Source organism: Prionailurus bengalensis, chromosome D4 (assembly GCF_016509475.1).
Source record: "Prionailurus bengalensis isolate Pbe53 chromosome D4, Fcat_Pben_1.1_paternal_pri, whole genome shotgun sequence".
In the NCBI taxonomy this organism is placed as follows: domain Eukaryota; kingdom Metazoa; phylum Chordata; class Mammalia; order Carnivora; family Felidae; genus Prionailurus; species Prionailurus bengalensis.
The window spans coordinates 9037188-9053454 of NC_057359.1; the positions used below are offsets into that span (position 1 = coordinate 9037188).

Sequence of the window (16267 nt, forward strand, 5' to 3'; positions counted from 1 at the left end):
TGAATCATTGGGATATTTGTGCTGAAGTGCTTAGGCGTGAAGTGTCATGATGGCTGGGACTTATTTTCAAAGTGGTTTAATGAAAAAAAAAAGGAGAGGGACAAAATATTGACTGATGTTGAATCTTAGCAGGAGAGTATATGGGTGCATGGAATTGGTCTTGTTCTCTTGAACACCTGTGAAATCTTTGAAAAAATCAGGAGATGTTAATATATAAGTATTACATACCATATTACACTGTAAATCTATATTACCATATAGATGATCTGGCTAGTAAACAGAATTTAAAGCACTAGAAAAGGGTGAGCAGGGGCTTAGTGTGGCTTGGTCCATGGCACCAGATGTCTCCTGTTGCTTGAGATTGAAGTCCTGAAAGCAATGGGCTCTCCCTTGAGACAAACCTGGTTCATTCCAGGAGACCAGCTTTCTAGGTCTTTCCGCGACCCCGCCCCCCCCCCCCCCCCCAGCCTTCCGGAGTAACAGACTGCCCAGCCCTCTGCAGGAGACCTTCACTCAGGCACCACGGTTTCAATCCCCTAGAACTCAAAAAACAAGAGGCAGTGTTGGTGGAGCTAAATTGTCTCTTTATTAGGAAAGCACCAACACCACATTCTTGGAAATTACTGGAATTTTATTTGCCTCAGGCTTATGACTCGCAACCAAAGACATTGTGCAAAGAAAGCAAAGATTAAGTACACTTTAGGGAGAAGGAGACGATACACATCAGTAACATAGGAGATCGGGCTGACAAAGGAAGCCATCCAATACACTAGAGAGATTGCAATATTCAATAGCGTTTTCAACAAAACTTTTTTTTGAAATCAAGAGCAAAAAAAAAAAATTCAGCAATGTTTACAGTAGACATAAATCGTATACAGTTCAAAAAGCATTTTTTTTTCAGATCATAGAGCATAAAATGGAAAAATGTCTATGCAGGTGAAGTCTAATTACTGTACACTTATCACCTATTAAAGTTGCTTATATGTACCACAGTGTAAACAAACAAACAAAAAAAAAACAATACCGAACAAATAAAAACTCTGAAAATTGCCTGATGAAAAATAAAATAACCAGTGGCTTTTAATGGCTTCTCCTGGTTATCAGTGCTACAAAAAGACAAAAAAATCTTCTCATCTGGACAGGTGGTAAAACCAGGCACAATCAAACCGTTACCAAATGAGACCCACCCATAGAAATATACTATCCACCCACATATTTTCCATCAAAAGCTTTGTTTGTTTGTTTTAATCTTTGAATCTTTGAGGCCCATTTGGTCACAATATGTTACAAATATTTGTGTGTGTGTGTGTGTGTGTGTTTTTACACCATGATATCATATGTTTGTCTGGCACTATCCTAAAGCTAGTTTATAGATGAAGATGCTATAGAAACAACCCAGGGCCCATAGGACAAATGAACTCACTGGGCAGAAATGAGAGAGGGGACGAAGGAACTCAGTTCTACCGAGGAAAAAAAGGCCCGTCCTCCTCACTCATCGTCAGTCCCGCTTGCTTCTGACTGTTCCTAAAAATAAGACAAAATGAAGCAAATGACACCTAAGAAAAAGAAGCAATAAACCATCCCGAGGGCAAGGCAGAAAAGACACGACATTTTGGAAACAGTCAACCCAAGTCTCTTCGTTCTGTGTCAAGATGGCAAGACGCTTGTGAGGAATTCAAGCTAAAAAGGGGAGCCCCCGCTGGGAAATCCCAAAGCAATTCCCACCATCTGTACTACCGTCTTGCTTTCTTTCACTGTGGCATGAAAAGTTCAAGGCTGATAATTCTTATTTTTAACACTATAGGTTTGGAAAATTCACCAGAGGCAAAAGTACCATACGTTGGATGTCTACTCACGGGGACGTCTTCTAAAGAAAACACAGCATTTTAAATGTATTCGAAAAGCCTGGGCCAAGGGTGAAGGCTGGGTGTGGGGCTGGGGTAAGAATTCTCAAATGTTTTCATCAGACCCAAATGGTGGTGCCCTGCAGCACACGGACCAAAACGTTAAATTCTCTGTCCAGAAGAAGAAAAAAGAGGGGGGTGAGTGATAGCCTGAGGTCTTCTGGAAAGTGAATAAGTGGAGGGGATTTCCCAAGGCCGGTGGCAGAAGTTTCTGCCAGCAATGCCACTTGCCTCCAGAATTCGGGGACGGTGTTGTGCTGTTTGGGTCTGAATTCAACTTCTGCGGTTTGCTACTATGACCTGGAGGTAAGCACATGGAACCTTGGCCCTGGTTTGTGGGCTATGTTGCAAGTAAGAGAAACCTTAATTATGGATCATATGGGAAGGTAATTCTTTCAGGGCCTGGCTCCATAAGTGCTCCTGAATTTTTCCACCATGAAAAATAACCTGCCATGGAGAAAACTGTGTTGGGAAGTGACGGGAAGATTAAGGAAGGAGGAAAGGAAACACGATTGACTAGTTTTTCGTTTTTGAAGACAATGAAAAAGGCCCTAAACACAAAGCCCTCGATTCTTTGTCCTAGATCATGCAGCTTTAGTTCACATCCCTCAATAACAAAATCTCCCCAAGTCTTGGTGTTTCCATTTCTGGAAAATAAAGAGGGTTACGAAAGAGGGAAAGCGGGGAGAGGGCTTCTGGGCCTCAGTCAAAGCCTGGTCCACTTACGTTTTCCTCTTGCTCCTCATCGCTGTCGAAATCACTCACTACGGGCTTGGCTTTTCCTCGATTCGGCCTTTTCTTGCCTTTGCCTTTGTCCCGGCCTTTCTCGTCTTTTTTATTGAGCTTGATTTTCACCTTGACGGATTTTGCTGCAACAAAAACAAAACCACAGTGAGCCATCGCGGGAAGTCCTTCTGCAGGTAGTAAAAAAGGGCGCCAAGCTGCAGGTGACAAATCAGAAGGTCGCGGAGTCTCCAGAACCCTCTCAATTCAGGCTTGTTCTCCATGGTCCTGTTAGCACCCCCTTCCACTTACAGACTTTTCTTGGTTAGGAGGATAAATTAACATCATCACCCTAAGGAGGCAGCATGAGGGATGAGGTCTTACAGAAGACTGGGTTCTTTGGCTGCTCTCTTAACTGGCCAGACAGGGATCTCCCTCAGCAGGATAAACAGAGCTGTCTTCCCTACTCCTGGGGGGGTTTTTCAGGAAAAAGTACAAATAAGTGTAAGGCTTTTAAAAAAATTTTTTTGAAGGCCCGTGTTACTATGGAGATCACTCTAGTTGACTTAAAAAGAAAATTCACATAGTTGAATAATATTAACAGCACAGAAAGGTAGAAAATGCAAAGTTAAATGTTTGTATGCTTCCTTTCCCACCATCTCTAGTAATTCCTTATTGTTCTCTTTCTGGTGATTATTTCCAGAAAAAAAACAGTTTCCATTTTATAATTACATAAAGATGTCAAGCATGCGCACGCACACACACACACTTTGTTTTATGCATGCTCAAATGTGACATCTTGCCTGTACTCTCATATATGTGGGACATTTCTATCCATTCATATACATATTGGTCTAAATCTAAGTATTTTTCATTTGTGAGAGAGAGAGAGAGGGAGACACAGAATCTGAAGCAGGCTCCAGGCTCCAAGCTATCATCACAGAGCCTGATGCAGGGCTGGAACTCAAAAACCTCAGGATCATGACCTGAGCTAAACTTGGACATTTAACTGACTGAGCTACCCAGGCACAGCACCCACCCTCCGCCGCCCACCTAATTCTTTCTAAAGCCTGTAAATGTTCCACTTCAAGGGTGCATGAAAAATTCTTTAACCCTTTAGTGGTGGGTGCTGAAGTTCCCAGGTTTTTTTTTTTTTTCAAATTTAGAATATTTGTTGACAGGTTTGGCAGAACTGAGGAGAGAGATGGTGAACATGTATCCACATGGTAAATTTCTACCAGCATTCTACTCAATGAACCTTCAAAAACTGGCATCCCTCTTCCCTTTCAAAGCTATTCTGAGGACAGGAATAAGAACACGAGGGAGGATTCAACGTGCAATAAATACCACAGAGGCAGGTGTGTATTCCAATGTACAAGGAAGATCCGTCCCATGGCTCTGGGCCAAGACGGATGTCCGTGGAATACCATGTTTAGGATTCGATGATGAAGTCACTAAGGATGTGTAGCCCTCATTCAAACCGGTTAGACTGGAATATCATGTTTACTGGGTCTCAAGGCACATGGAAATGGATATTGTCATGGAGGGAATTACAGTTCTAGAAGGAAGCTTAGAGATGAGAGTTTTTCTTTTTAAAGTTTATTTAAAGAGTCGGACACTTAACTGAACCATGATGAGAATTTTTCAGACTTCCTTTGTGAAGAGGAGGGACCCACCAAAACATTGACACAAATGAAATCTTCCATGAGAGCACAGGGTATCCACAAAGAGGAGATTGGAGCTGTTCCGAACTGTAGTTCCCAAGTATGTTCTCCACCCAACCCGAATGCAGCAAAGGTGGGCAAATGCGAGTACACAAAATAGTATTCTAGTCAAGGCTTCCCTTCCTTGGGCCCAAATGTCTGCTGCATCATGAGCTATCAGGTATGGCCCTGTTGTTGTGTGTGGAGTAATTTAGGAAAAGGAGAAAAGCTGGGGTGCAAAGGCTGACCTATTAATGCATAAGGATGTGAAGCAAGGCCTCTAAAAACCCTCTAAAAAATTTCTAAAATTGTAATGTTTATTTTTGAGAGAGAGAGGCAGACGTAGAATCCAAAGCAGGCTCCAAACTGTCAGCACAGAGCCCAATGTGGGGCTCGAACTCACGAACCCCGAGATCATGACCTGAGCCGAAGTCGGATGCTTTGCCGACTGAGGCACTTGGGCATGCCGCCTCTAAAAACTTGCTAAACGAAAAGAAGACATGAAATATCTTTATCTACACAGGTGGAGCATTTCCTGACATTTGCAGTACAGAAAATCCACGGGAGGTGTGAAAGGGCAGAAGGCTGGCAGTAAAGGTAAGAAAGTACTTCTTTAGGAAGATAATTTAAATACACCTCGGAGTGGGAGATACTGGAAAGCTACCCGATTTTGTGTGTCAGTGAACGTGTTACTTCCAAAAAGCCGTCATGCAAAACTCGACTAAAAGATGGGACCTATCAGGTAAGCACTACAAACAGCATCCTATGGCTTTATGATCCCACCATTATGTACCCATGAAAACTGTCCTTTATCAGGCAGAATAACAGCCCCTTGGAGATGTCCCTGTCCTAATCCCCAAAATGTTACATTACTTGGCAAAAGGGATTAATGTGGCTAATCAGCTGCCCTTCAGAAGGGGAGATAAGCCTGGATTAACCAGGGGAGCCCTGAGTCCTTAACAGAAGAAGAAGAGGAAGTCCCGAACTTACCTGCTGAGGACACATTGATTCTACAACTACATACAAAACAATTTCTGCAGGAGGAAAAAAAAAAAAAAACAACGACCCCAAACTAGCTAAGTGACTTCTACACATTAGGCAAATGAGGAAAAAACATCACATCAAGAGGAGAGGCTGAGGCACATTCTCACCATAAACCCCACCCCTGGGGTGGTGCTTCCAGTTCAGGAGGTTAATGCAAAACCTGGAGATGCTCCCTGAGGAGTGAAGGGTTTGAGCCCCACATCGGGCCACCCCAAGTTTTAAGACCTGCAGCCGAGAGAGGAGTCCCTAAAACATCTAACTTGGAAAACTAACGAGTCTCACATCCAAGAACCCCCACAAGGCTCTAGTGAGCTGCAAAATGGGGTGTCTTGGCCCAGGACCCAGTACAGGGGCAGTGATTGAGAGGCACCCAGACTTTAAGTGAAAAAGGCTTTCTTGTTTTATTAAAAGCTCAGCCTGAGCAGCGGGCGCCTCATCTGACGCACTTCTATAAAGGCCTGCTGGGGTGCTCCGCGGGGTGGAGGCATCATGCACTTTCCCTCTACCTCACCAGTGTATCTCCTGGACAGGAGCTGGTACCCTCCTCTGGTGCCCAATGTTGGCAGCTACCCCCACCCCCACCCCAGGGCAAAGCAAAAGGCAAGAGGCCAAGAACCCCAATCTTTTAGTGAAAGAGACCTATTAACTTGGTTTCACAGATGCGGTGTGAGGGGAAAATCTTCTAATGAAACATACCTCTATCTAAAGACAGGCAGGAATCCTTTAGCAAGACCTAGCAGGGCAGGCCTTACCTCTGAGCTCTTCCTCTGCCCCACTCCAGAGAGAGCCAGGAGATCCCAAAGGGCCATTTCTACATGCAGGGCCATGGTTTTTATGTCTGCCAGCCCCGGGACATCGGCTCTGGTGGCCCGCAGCTTATGCTTATGACCCAGCAGCACTGTAGATGTTGGCTCACTTTAAAAGTATCTAAGCAGCCTGAACCGCCATGCTCACGGAGATCCTCCCCTTTCAGACCATGACTGGTTCTTGGCACAACCTTAACCACTGGGAGCCACTGAAAATAAAACAGGCTGTTTAGAGTATCACAAAGGTGTGAGAGACCACCAAGAGGTAGAGCAGGGTTGAGTAAGTTTGGTCTTCAACAAGTGGTTAAGCTTTTAAGACCGAGAGAAGCCATGGTTTAACGAGTGCATCAAAACCAACACAGACTCCAGGGAGGTGGAGAGTCAGAGGTATAATGTTCTCAATGAAACAGGAAGGTACACATTTAGGTATATCACTTAGCTCTATTTTCTTAGGGGCTTTTTCTGGTTAGGAGTTTAAAATAATGGCCATAAAAGTGCTCAAAGAACTGGGTAGGAGAATGGATTAACACAGGACTTCCACAAGGAGACAGAAAATAGAAACAAGTACCCAGTAAGAATCAGAGCTGGGCCGCCCAGGTGGCTCAGTCAGTTCAGCATCCAACTCTTCATTTCAGCTCAGGTCATGATCTCATGGTCTCATGGATCTCGTGAGATCAAGCCCCAAGCTGGGCTCCATCCTGGGCACGGAGCCTGCTTAACCTTCTCTTTCCTTCTGCCCCTCCCCTGCTCACTGTCTCTAAATAAACAAAGTCCCAGAGCTGAAGAATGCAGTAGCTGAGCTGAAAACTTCATGAGGAGAGATCCACAGAAGAAGGAATAAAACAGAACTGGACCAGCTGGACAAGTACAAGGGAAACCCCAGAAGACGATCAGATTTTTCAGCAGAAACTTTCTATGCCAGAAGGGAGTAACAGATGTATGCAAAGTGCTCAAAGAGAAAAAAAAAAAAAAAAAAGGCCAACCAACAACATTCTACCTGGCAAATGTATCATTCAGAACTGGAGAGAAAAATGTTTTGCAGACAAGCAAAAGCTAAAGTTCATCAACCTCAAGAAGTGTAAGAGGGACTTTTCAAGCTAAAAACAAAGGGTGCAAGTTAGGAGCAACTCCTATGAAAAAATAGTAGTGAACGGATCACTTGTAAAGTTAATATGAAGGTTGAAGACAAAGGTAGTAAAAATAACTATAACTACAATAATTAGTGGAGATATGTAAGTATGTACACAAAATAAAGAGATGTAGCATGTGACTTTAAAAACCTAAAACGTGGAGGGGGTGGGGACAATAAAACTGTAGGGCTTTAGAATATGTTAAAACCTAAGTTGTTATCAACTTGAAATGGACTGGATAAATATAAACTGTTGTATGTAAGCCTCCTGGTAACACGAGGCTACAACCTCCAGTAAATACACAAAAAATAAAGAAGTCTAAGGATACCACTAACCCCAGTCATGCAACCACAGAGGAAGGAGCAAAAGAAGAAAGGAACCATAAAAATTCCAACAAGCAATGAACAAAATGGCAGTGAGCACACAGCTATTATTAATTGGTTAAAATACAAATGGGCTAAATATGCCAGTCCACATAGGCTGAATGAGTGGATAAGAAAAAGCAAGACCTGCCTCGAAGATACTCACTTGAGATCTGAAGACACACAGACTGAAAGGGAAGTGAATGGAAAATCAATATAGTCCACACAAATCGAAACCTGTAGCAACAAAAGTTATATCAGACAAAACAGACTTTAAAACAAAGACTGTACTAAGGGAAAAGGAGAGGCTTTACATCATGATAAAAAAGGTCAATCCAAGAAGCAGATATAATATTGATAAATATTTATGTACCCAACATAGGAACACCTAAGTGCATGAAGCAAATATTAGAGGATATAAAGAAAGAAAATGTCAGCAATATAATGAAAGTAGAGGAGTGTATCATCTCACTTAAATCAGTTGATGGATTGAAATGACACATGACATCAGATGAAATTCATACATGTAGAGAGAACATTCCAACCAAACACTGCAGAAGATACATTCTTCCCAAAGGCACATACAACATTATCGAGTACTGATAACATGGTGGGCCACAGAACAACTGTCAATACATGTAAGAAGAATGAAATTGTGTAAAGCTTTTTTTTTTTTACTACAGTATGAAACTGGAAATCACTCACAAGAAGGAAATTGGAAAAAAAAAAATACACAGATACCACACAACATCCTACTCAACAACCAATGGGTCAACAAAGAAATCAAAAAGTAAGTGAAAGTCTCTTGCACGAATGAGAATGCAAACAGTAGTCCTGTGTATGCAACAAAACCAGGGAAGTTCAGAGCAATACAAGCCTACCTCAAGAAACAAAAATCCCAAATAAACTATTGATTTTACATCTATAAGAACTAGAAAAAGAAAGCCCAAAGTTAATGGAAGAAAGGAAATAATACGAATCAGAGAGGAAAGAAATGAAATTGAGACTAAAAAAACAATAGAAAACATTAATGAACTAGAAGTTTGAAATGGTAACTAAAATTAATAAACCTCTAGCCAAGACTCATTAAGAGAAAAAGAGGGCTTAAAATCAGAAACACAAAGCATAATCAGTGACTACCATGAACGATTATATGCCAACAAATTGGAAAATAGAAAAACATAGATCAATTTCTAGAAACTACCTTCTAAGAAGCCTCAGTGACGAAGAAATAAAAAAATCTGAATCCAGCAAATACAATAAAATTGAACCAGTAATTTAAAAAACCATAAAACAGGGGCGCCTGGGTGGCTCAGTCAGTTAAGCAGCCGACTTCTGCTCAGGTCATGATCTCACGGTCCGTTGAGTTCAAGCCCCGCGTCGGGCTCTGTGCTGACAGCTCAGAGCCTGGAGCCTGTTTCCGATTTTGTGTCTCCCTCTCTCTGACCCTCCCCCGTTCATGCTCTGTCTCTCTCTGTCTCAAAAATAAATAAATGTTAAAAAAAAATTAAAACAAAACCATAAAACAAAATCTAGAACCAGAAAGCTTCACAGGTGAATTCTACCAAACAATTAACAGTCATAACCTATCCTTTCTCCACTTATTCCAGCAACTGAAGCAGGAATGCTTTCAAACTCATTTTACAAGGCCAGCATTAATTACCCTGATACCAAAAGGTCAATATACATGAAGGACACCGATGCAAAAATTCTCAGCCAAATACTAGCAAACTGAATTCAACAATGCATGAAAAGATCACATGCCACAATCAGGTAGGATCTACTCGAGGGAGGCAGGAGGCTTCAAATCCACAAAACAATGTAATACGCCCTATTAACAAAATGAAGGATAAAAATCCCATCTCGATAAGATGCCAAAAACACACCTGAAAAAATTCAACAGCCAGTTCTGGTAAAGATTCTTGACAAAGTAGGTATAGAGGGAACATAGCTCAACATAAAAGACACCATATACAAAAAACCCGCAGCTAACAACATACTCAGTGGTGAAACACTGAGAGCTCTTCCCCTAAGAGGAGGAAAAAGACTACGTTGCCTACTCTTGCCACTTTTACTGAACGTAGTAGTGGAAGTCCTGGCCAGAGCAGGTATTGAAGAAAAAGAAATAGAAGGTGTCCAAGTTGGAAAGGAAAAAGTAAAACTGTCACTATGGACAGAGGACACGATACTAAATACAGAAAAGCCTAAACACTCCACCAAAACACTGTTAGAATGTGTGGAATTTTACGAAACAAAATGGATGAACGTATGGGAAAGGAAAAAAGAGAGGGAAGCAAACCATAATACACAGAATGGAGGGTTGATGGAGGGACGTGGGTGGGGGGTGGGCTAAATGGGTGACAGGTATTAACAAGGGCACTGATTATGATGAGCACTGTGTGTTCTATGTGACTGATGAATCACTAAATTCTACTCCTGAAACCAATATTACACTACACGCTAACTAGAATTTAAATAAAAGTTTGAAAACAACAAAACCCCGCTACTGGAACAAAAAAATGAATTTGGCAATGTAGTAGGATACAAAATGAACATACAGAAATCATTTGTGTTTCTATATACTAATAGCTATCAGAGAAATTTGGGAAACAACACTCCCTCCAACTGCATCAAAAAAATGAAATACCTAGGGGTGAATTTAACCAAAGAGATGAAAGACTTGAACTCTGCAAATTGTAGGATGGTGATGAAGGAAACTAAAGATGTCACAAATAATGGAAAGATAGATCAAGCTCAGTCGGTTAAATGTCCAACTCTGGCTCAGGTCATGATCTCACGGTTTGTGGGTTTGAGCCCCTCGCCTGGCTCTGTGCTGACAGCTCGGAGCCTGCTTCGGATTCTGTGTCTCCCTCTCTGTCTCCCCCTGCCTCTCTCAAAAATAATGAACTTAAGAAGACTGAAATATCAAAGCATCTTTTCTGACCACAGTGGTATGAAAAGAGAAATCAATTATTCACATGTGGAGCTTAAACAATGGTAGTGAACAGCCCATGGGTCAACAAAGAACTCAAAGGAGAAATTAAAAGATAACTTGAGACAAATGAAAATAAAAACACAGCATACCAAAACTCCAGCAGAAGCAGCTCTTAGAGGGACGTTCATGACAATGAATGAAGCATCAAGAAAGAAGAAAAATCTCAACCTACTTTTACAGCTCAAGCAACTAGAAAAAGAACAAACAAGTCCAAAGTTAGTAGAAAGGAGATAATAAAGATCAGAGCAGAAATAAATAGAGGGTAAAAAGGCAATAGAAAATAACATTGAAACTAAAACCTGGTTCCTTGTAAATAAACAAAATGGACAAATCTTTAGCCACACTCAGTAAGAAAAAAAAGAGGTGTCAGAATCAATCAAAGACAAGTTACAGCTGATACCACTGAAATACAAAGGATCACAAGAGACCACTGTGAACAATTATATGCCAACAAATTTGGCAACCTAGAAGAAATGGATAAATTTCTAGAAATATAAAACCTATCAAGACCAAATCATTAAAAGAAAATATGAACAGATCTATTATTAGTAAGGAGATCAAATCAGTAATCAAACACCTCACAACTAATAGAAGTCTGGGTCCAGACAGCTTCACTGGTGAATTCTACCAAACATTCAAAGAAGAATGAATACCAATCCTCTCAAACTCTTCCAAAACAAAGAAGAAGAAACACTTCCAAACTCATTTTCTGAGTCCATTACCCGGATACCAAAACCAGACCAGGATGCCATAAGGAAAGAATTTTATAGGCCACTATCTGTGATGAATATAGATGCAAAAATCCTCAACAAAATATTAGCAGTACAAGTTCAACAATACATTAAAAGGATTCTACCCCACACTCAAGAGGCATTTATTCTGGGCATGTAATGATAGTTCAAATCACAAATCAATAAACATGATATACCACCTTAACAAAACAAAGGATAAAAGTCACGATCATCTCAATAGATGTAGAAAAAGCAGCTGAAAAAACCCAACATCCACTTATGATAGAAACTCTTGACAAAGTGCATATTGAAGGAACAAACGTCAACATAATAAAGGCTATATATAAGCCCACAGCTAATACACTCAATGGAGAAAAGCTGGAAGCTTTTCCTGTAAGATCAGAAACAAAAACAAGGACGCCCACTCTTGCCACTTTTATTCAACACAGTACCCGAAGTCCTATCCAGAGCAGTTAGGCAAGAAAAAGAAAAGGCACCCAAGTTGGAAAGAAAGAATTGAAACTATCACTAATCGCAGAAGATAATGTATATAGAAAACGCTAAAGACTTCAAATATGTTTGAGCTAATCAAAGAATTAAATGGAAGGATACAAAATCAATATACCAAAATCTTTTGTATTTCTAAACACTAGTGATGGGCTTTCAGAAAGAAATTAAAACTATTCCATTTACAGTTGCCTTGGGAAAAAAAAAATTCCTAGGAACAAATTTAACCGAGGAGGTGAAAGACACGTAAACTGAAAACTATCCAATATTAATGAAACAAGTGGAAAAATATTTGTGCTATCAACTGGAATAACACTGTTAAGACGCCCATACTACCCAAAGCAACCTGTAGATTCAATGTGATGTATAAAATTCCAATGGCATTTTTCACAGAAATAGAACAAACATCCCCCTAAAATTTTTGTGATGCCTCAAACAATCCAGAGTAGCCCAAGCAATCTTGAGGAAACAAACAAAGCTGGAGGTATCACACTCCTTGATTTCAAACTATATTACAGAGCTAAAGCAATCAAAACAGTATGGTATTGGCATTAAAAACAGACATATAGATCAATGGGACAGCATAGACAGCCCAGAAGTGAAGCACACACACGGTCACTTTACAACAAAGGAGCCAAGAAGGTACAACAGTGAAGGGCCAGTCTCTTCAGGAACGGTGTTGGGAAAACCAGACAGCCACATGCAGAAAAATGAAACGGGATCACTATCTTACACCATACAAATATCACATAACAAGAATTATCTCAATGAAGATAAAAGACTTGAAAGCATAAGACCTGAAACCATCAAACTCCTGGAAGAAAACATAGGCAGGAAGCTCCTTGACATTTGTCTTGACTTTATGGTGTTAGGTCCGAGAACTCATTGCCAACAAAAGCAAAAATAAACACGTGTGTCTACATCAGATGAAAAAGCTTCTGCACAGCAAAAGAAACGATCCGCAAAATGAAAAAGGGGCCTAGTGAATGGGAGAAAGTGTGTGCAAATCTTATCCCTTCAGGAGTTCATATTCAGCATATGAAAGATCTACAACTCAATAGCAAAACAATCCAATTAAAAAAATGGGTAAATAATTTGAACAGACATTTTCCCAAAGACATACACAGATGGCCAAGAAGTACACGAAGAGGTGCTCAGTATCACTCATCACCAAGGAAATGTGGAACAAAACCACAAAGACCCATCACCTCACACCTCTTTAAAAGGGCCACTATCCCAAAGACCAGAAGTAAAAAGCGTTGGCGAGGATGCAGAGAAAAGGGGACCCTCGTACCCTGTTGGTAAGAATGTAAATTTGTGTAGTCACTGTGGAAAACTGTATAGAGGTTCCTCACAAACTAAAAACAGACCTTATTATTTGGCAATCCCACCTGTGGAGTTTACATGAAGAAAATGACACTAAATCGAAAAGATGTGTGAACCCCCATGTTCATTGTGGCATGACTCATAGTCAGGATTTGAAATAACCTAAGTGTCCACCGATGGGTGAATAAAGGAAATGTGTGTGTGTGTGTGTAGTGAACTATTATTCAGCCATAAAAATTTTTCCATTTGTCACAACATGGATGGACCCAGAGGGCATTCTACTAAGTAAAATAAGGAAGATAAATACTCTACGATCTTACTTAAATGTAAATTCCTAAAAAAAGAAAACCAAAACACTCCCCGAGGCTGGCTGCCAGACGTAGGGGCTGGAGGGTGACTGAAAGGGGTTGAAAGGTACAACTTCCAGGTTTGAAACAAGTCAGGAGTATAGAATGGTGACTGTAATTGATAATTCTATGTATGTGACATTTGCTAAGAACGTAGATCTTGTATGTTCTCAGCAAAAGAAAACATTTGTAACTATTTGTGGTGATGGATCTATTTTTTTTAAGTTTTTAAAATTTGAGAGACAGAGAAAGCAAGTCGGGGAGGAGCAGAGAGGAAGGGAGACAGGGAATCCCAAGCAGAGTCCGTGCTGTCAGCTCGGAGCCCGGTGCAGGGCTCGAACCCATGAACAGGGAGATCATGACCTGAGCTGAAACCAAGAGCTGGAAGCTTAACTGAATGAGCCACCCCGGCGCCCCTGTGGTGATGGATATTAACCAGACTTAGTGTGGTGATCGTTTTACAATATATACAAATACGGAATCCTTACATTGTACACCTGAAACTAACATGTCATTATATCTCAGTTAAAAAAAAAAAATACAAGAAGAGGCAGAAAAGAGGTCGAAAGACACAGCATGAGAAGGATGCACGTGAAATGGGTTCTGGCCTCCAGTGAGGAACGCGGCCCATGAACACCCTGATTTCGGTCCAGAGAGACCCACAGCACACTGTGACCTCTAGAATTGTGAGGTCCTAATTACGCGTTGTGTTAAGCTACCTCCATTTTGGCGATTTGTAAAAGCAGCCATAGAAAGATAATACATCAAGTCTCCAGAGAGCTCTGAGAACCTCAACGGATGAGGCTAAGAGGGCAGATATTTGAAAACAGGTTAGAAATGTGGCTCTAAGATCGGGAAAGATCGAGCTCGGGTAAGTTACGTAGACCTACATCATCAAACACTGGGATCTCAGAACTGGGGAATAACCACATGCAACTGAAAAATGTAGAAGGAGTCGGAGGCAGAATCACTGAAGGGAATGTCCTGGAGAAGGGATGTGGGTGTGGGGACACAGGGATGTGGGTGTGGGGACACCACGCTGGCAAAGACAGGTGCCCCATTCTGTGGGGCAGTAGGCATGAATCAGAGGCTTGAAGAATGTTTGCAGTGATTTTTGGGTAAAAACGTTCAGGACAGTGTTATTTAGAAGTGATATCGATATATTTTGTTCGCCTCATTAATGAATGTTAATGGATACTGCTGTTATTAAGACACTCACTGCTACTGGGAAATGTTCATAATACAGAAAAATTATGCTACAAAACAGTGTGCTGTGCTTTTCTAAAGAAAATATATGGAGAGAAAAAACTGAAAGGCCCATTCTCCAAATGTTAAATGTATATGGGGTAGCGGTATTACACATTTTCCTTTCTTAAAAAAATATTTTCGGGGCGCCTGGGTGGCGCAGTCGGTTAAGCGTCCGACTTCAGCCAGGTCACGATCTCGCGGTCCAGGAGTTCGAGCCCCGCGTCGGGCTCTGGGCTGATGGCTCGGAGCCTGGAGCCTGTTTCCGACTCTGTGTCTCCCTCTCTCTCTGCCCCTCCCCCGTTCATGCTCTGTCTCTCTCTGTCCCAAAAATAAATAAACGTTGAAAAAAATTTAAAAAAAAAATTTTCTAAGTTGTCTGTACTAAGTTTGTAATGAAGAACAAATCTAATAAAAAAAAAAAAAAAAACTTCTGAAGTATACCTGTACTGTTTTACACAGAAGACAGTATATGGCCGAGATTAATTACTTGGAGAAGAGGAGGTAGGGGTGAGAACATACTTAGGTAATCAATTTAGACTTTTGAAGGCACCTGGGAGGAAGCTTCCACAAAAGAGGTATTTGCCTTGGGTGCAAAATTTCTGAGTGGATAAAGAAGACGTTACACACACGCACAGGAATATTACTCAGCCATAAAAAAAAATGTCATTTTGCCATGACATGGATGGAGCTAGAGAGTATTAGGCTAAATTAAGTCAGAGAAAGACAAATACCATATGATGTCATTCATATGCGGCATTTAAGAAACAAACAAACACAAAAATAAAGCAAAGGAAAAAGACAAACCAAGAAACAGACTCTTAACTACAGAGAACAAACTGATCCCCCAGAGGGGATGTGGTGGGGGTGGGGGCAGCAGATAGGGAAACAGATGATGGGGATTAAAGCACACACTTATCATGAAGAGGACTGAAAAAGGTAGAGAATTATTGAATCCCTGTATTGTACACCCGAAACTCACAGAACACTGTATGTTAACTTTCCTGGAGTTAAATTTCAAAACTTAAAACAATTTCCGAAGGCACTGAAACTAAGTAATTGAGATAAATATACTAATGTAGTGTTTGAAATACTTGAGGCTAATGCCAAAAAAATCCATGATGAACAAAATATCAAAATTTTAAAGGCATATCAGTACTGGATCCATGACGGATAAAATGGACTCCATTTCCAACTCACTTTGACAATTATTTTCTAAGACAAGGATTCTCACAGTGTGTTCCTGAGCCCCCACAGCATCAGGATTTCCCGGGAAAGTGTCAGAAATGCTCTCTCTTGAGCCCAACACACAGGTTACAGAATCAGAAACTCGAGGGGGAGCGGGGATGCCTAGAAATCAATGCTCCATCAGTCCTTCCGGGCTAGGGAGCCTCTGTGTTCCATAACAGACAGGTGTCATTAACAGCTATGTTGGTAGAAAATG

General features: G+C 41.1%; 1 protein-coding gene across 8 annotated transcripts in view; it reads right to left on the reverse strand.

Moving 5' to 3' along the window:
- Nucleotides 1-563: 563 nt before the first annotated feature.
- The window catches only part of SMARCA2 (SWI/SNF related, matrix associated, actin dependent regulator of chromatin, subfamily a, member 2), a 181530-nt gene continuing 165826 nt past the window's right edge, over nt 564-16267 (reverse strand). For all 8 annotated transcript variants that reach the window (XM_043565330.1, XM_043565325.1, XM_043565329.1 and 5 more), the window contains 2 exons: nt 2631-2773; nt 564-1524 (listed from right to left, as the gene is read on the reverse strand). In XM_043565330.1, the coding sequence (XP_043421265.1) occupies nt 1489-1524; nt 2631-2773 (179 nt within the window). In that variant the 3' untranslated portion in view covers nt 564-1488. The remainder of the gene's footprint in view (nt 1525-2630; nt 2774-16267) is intronic.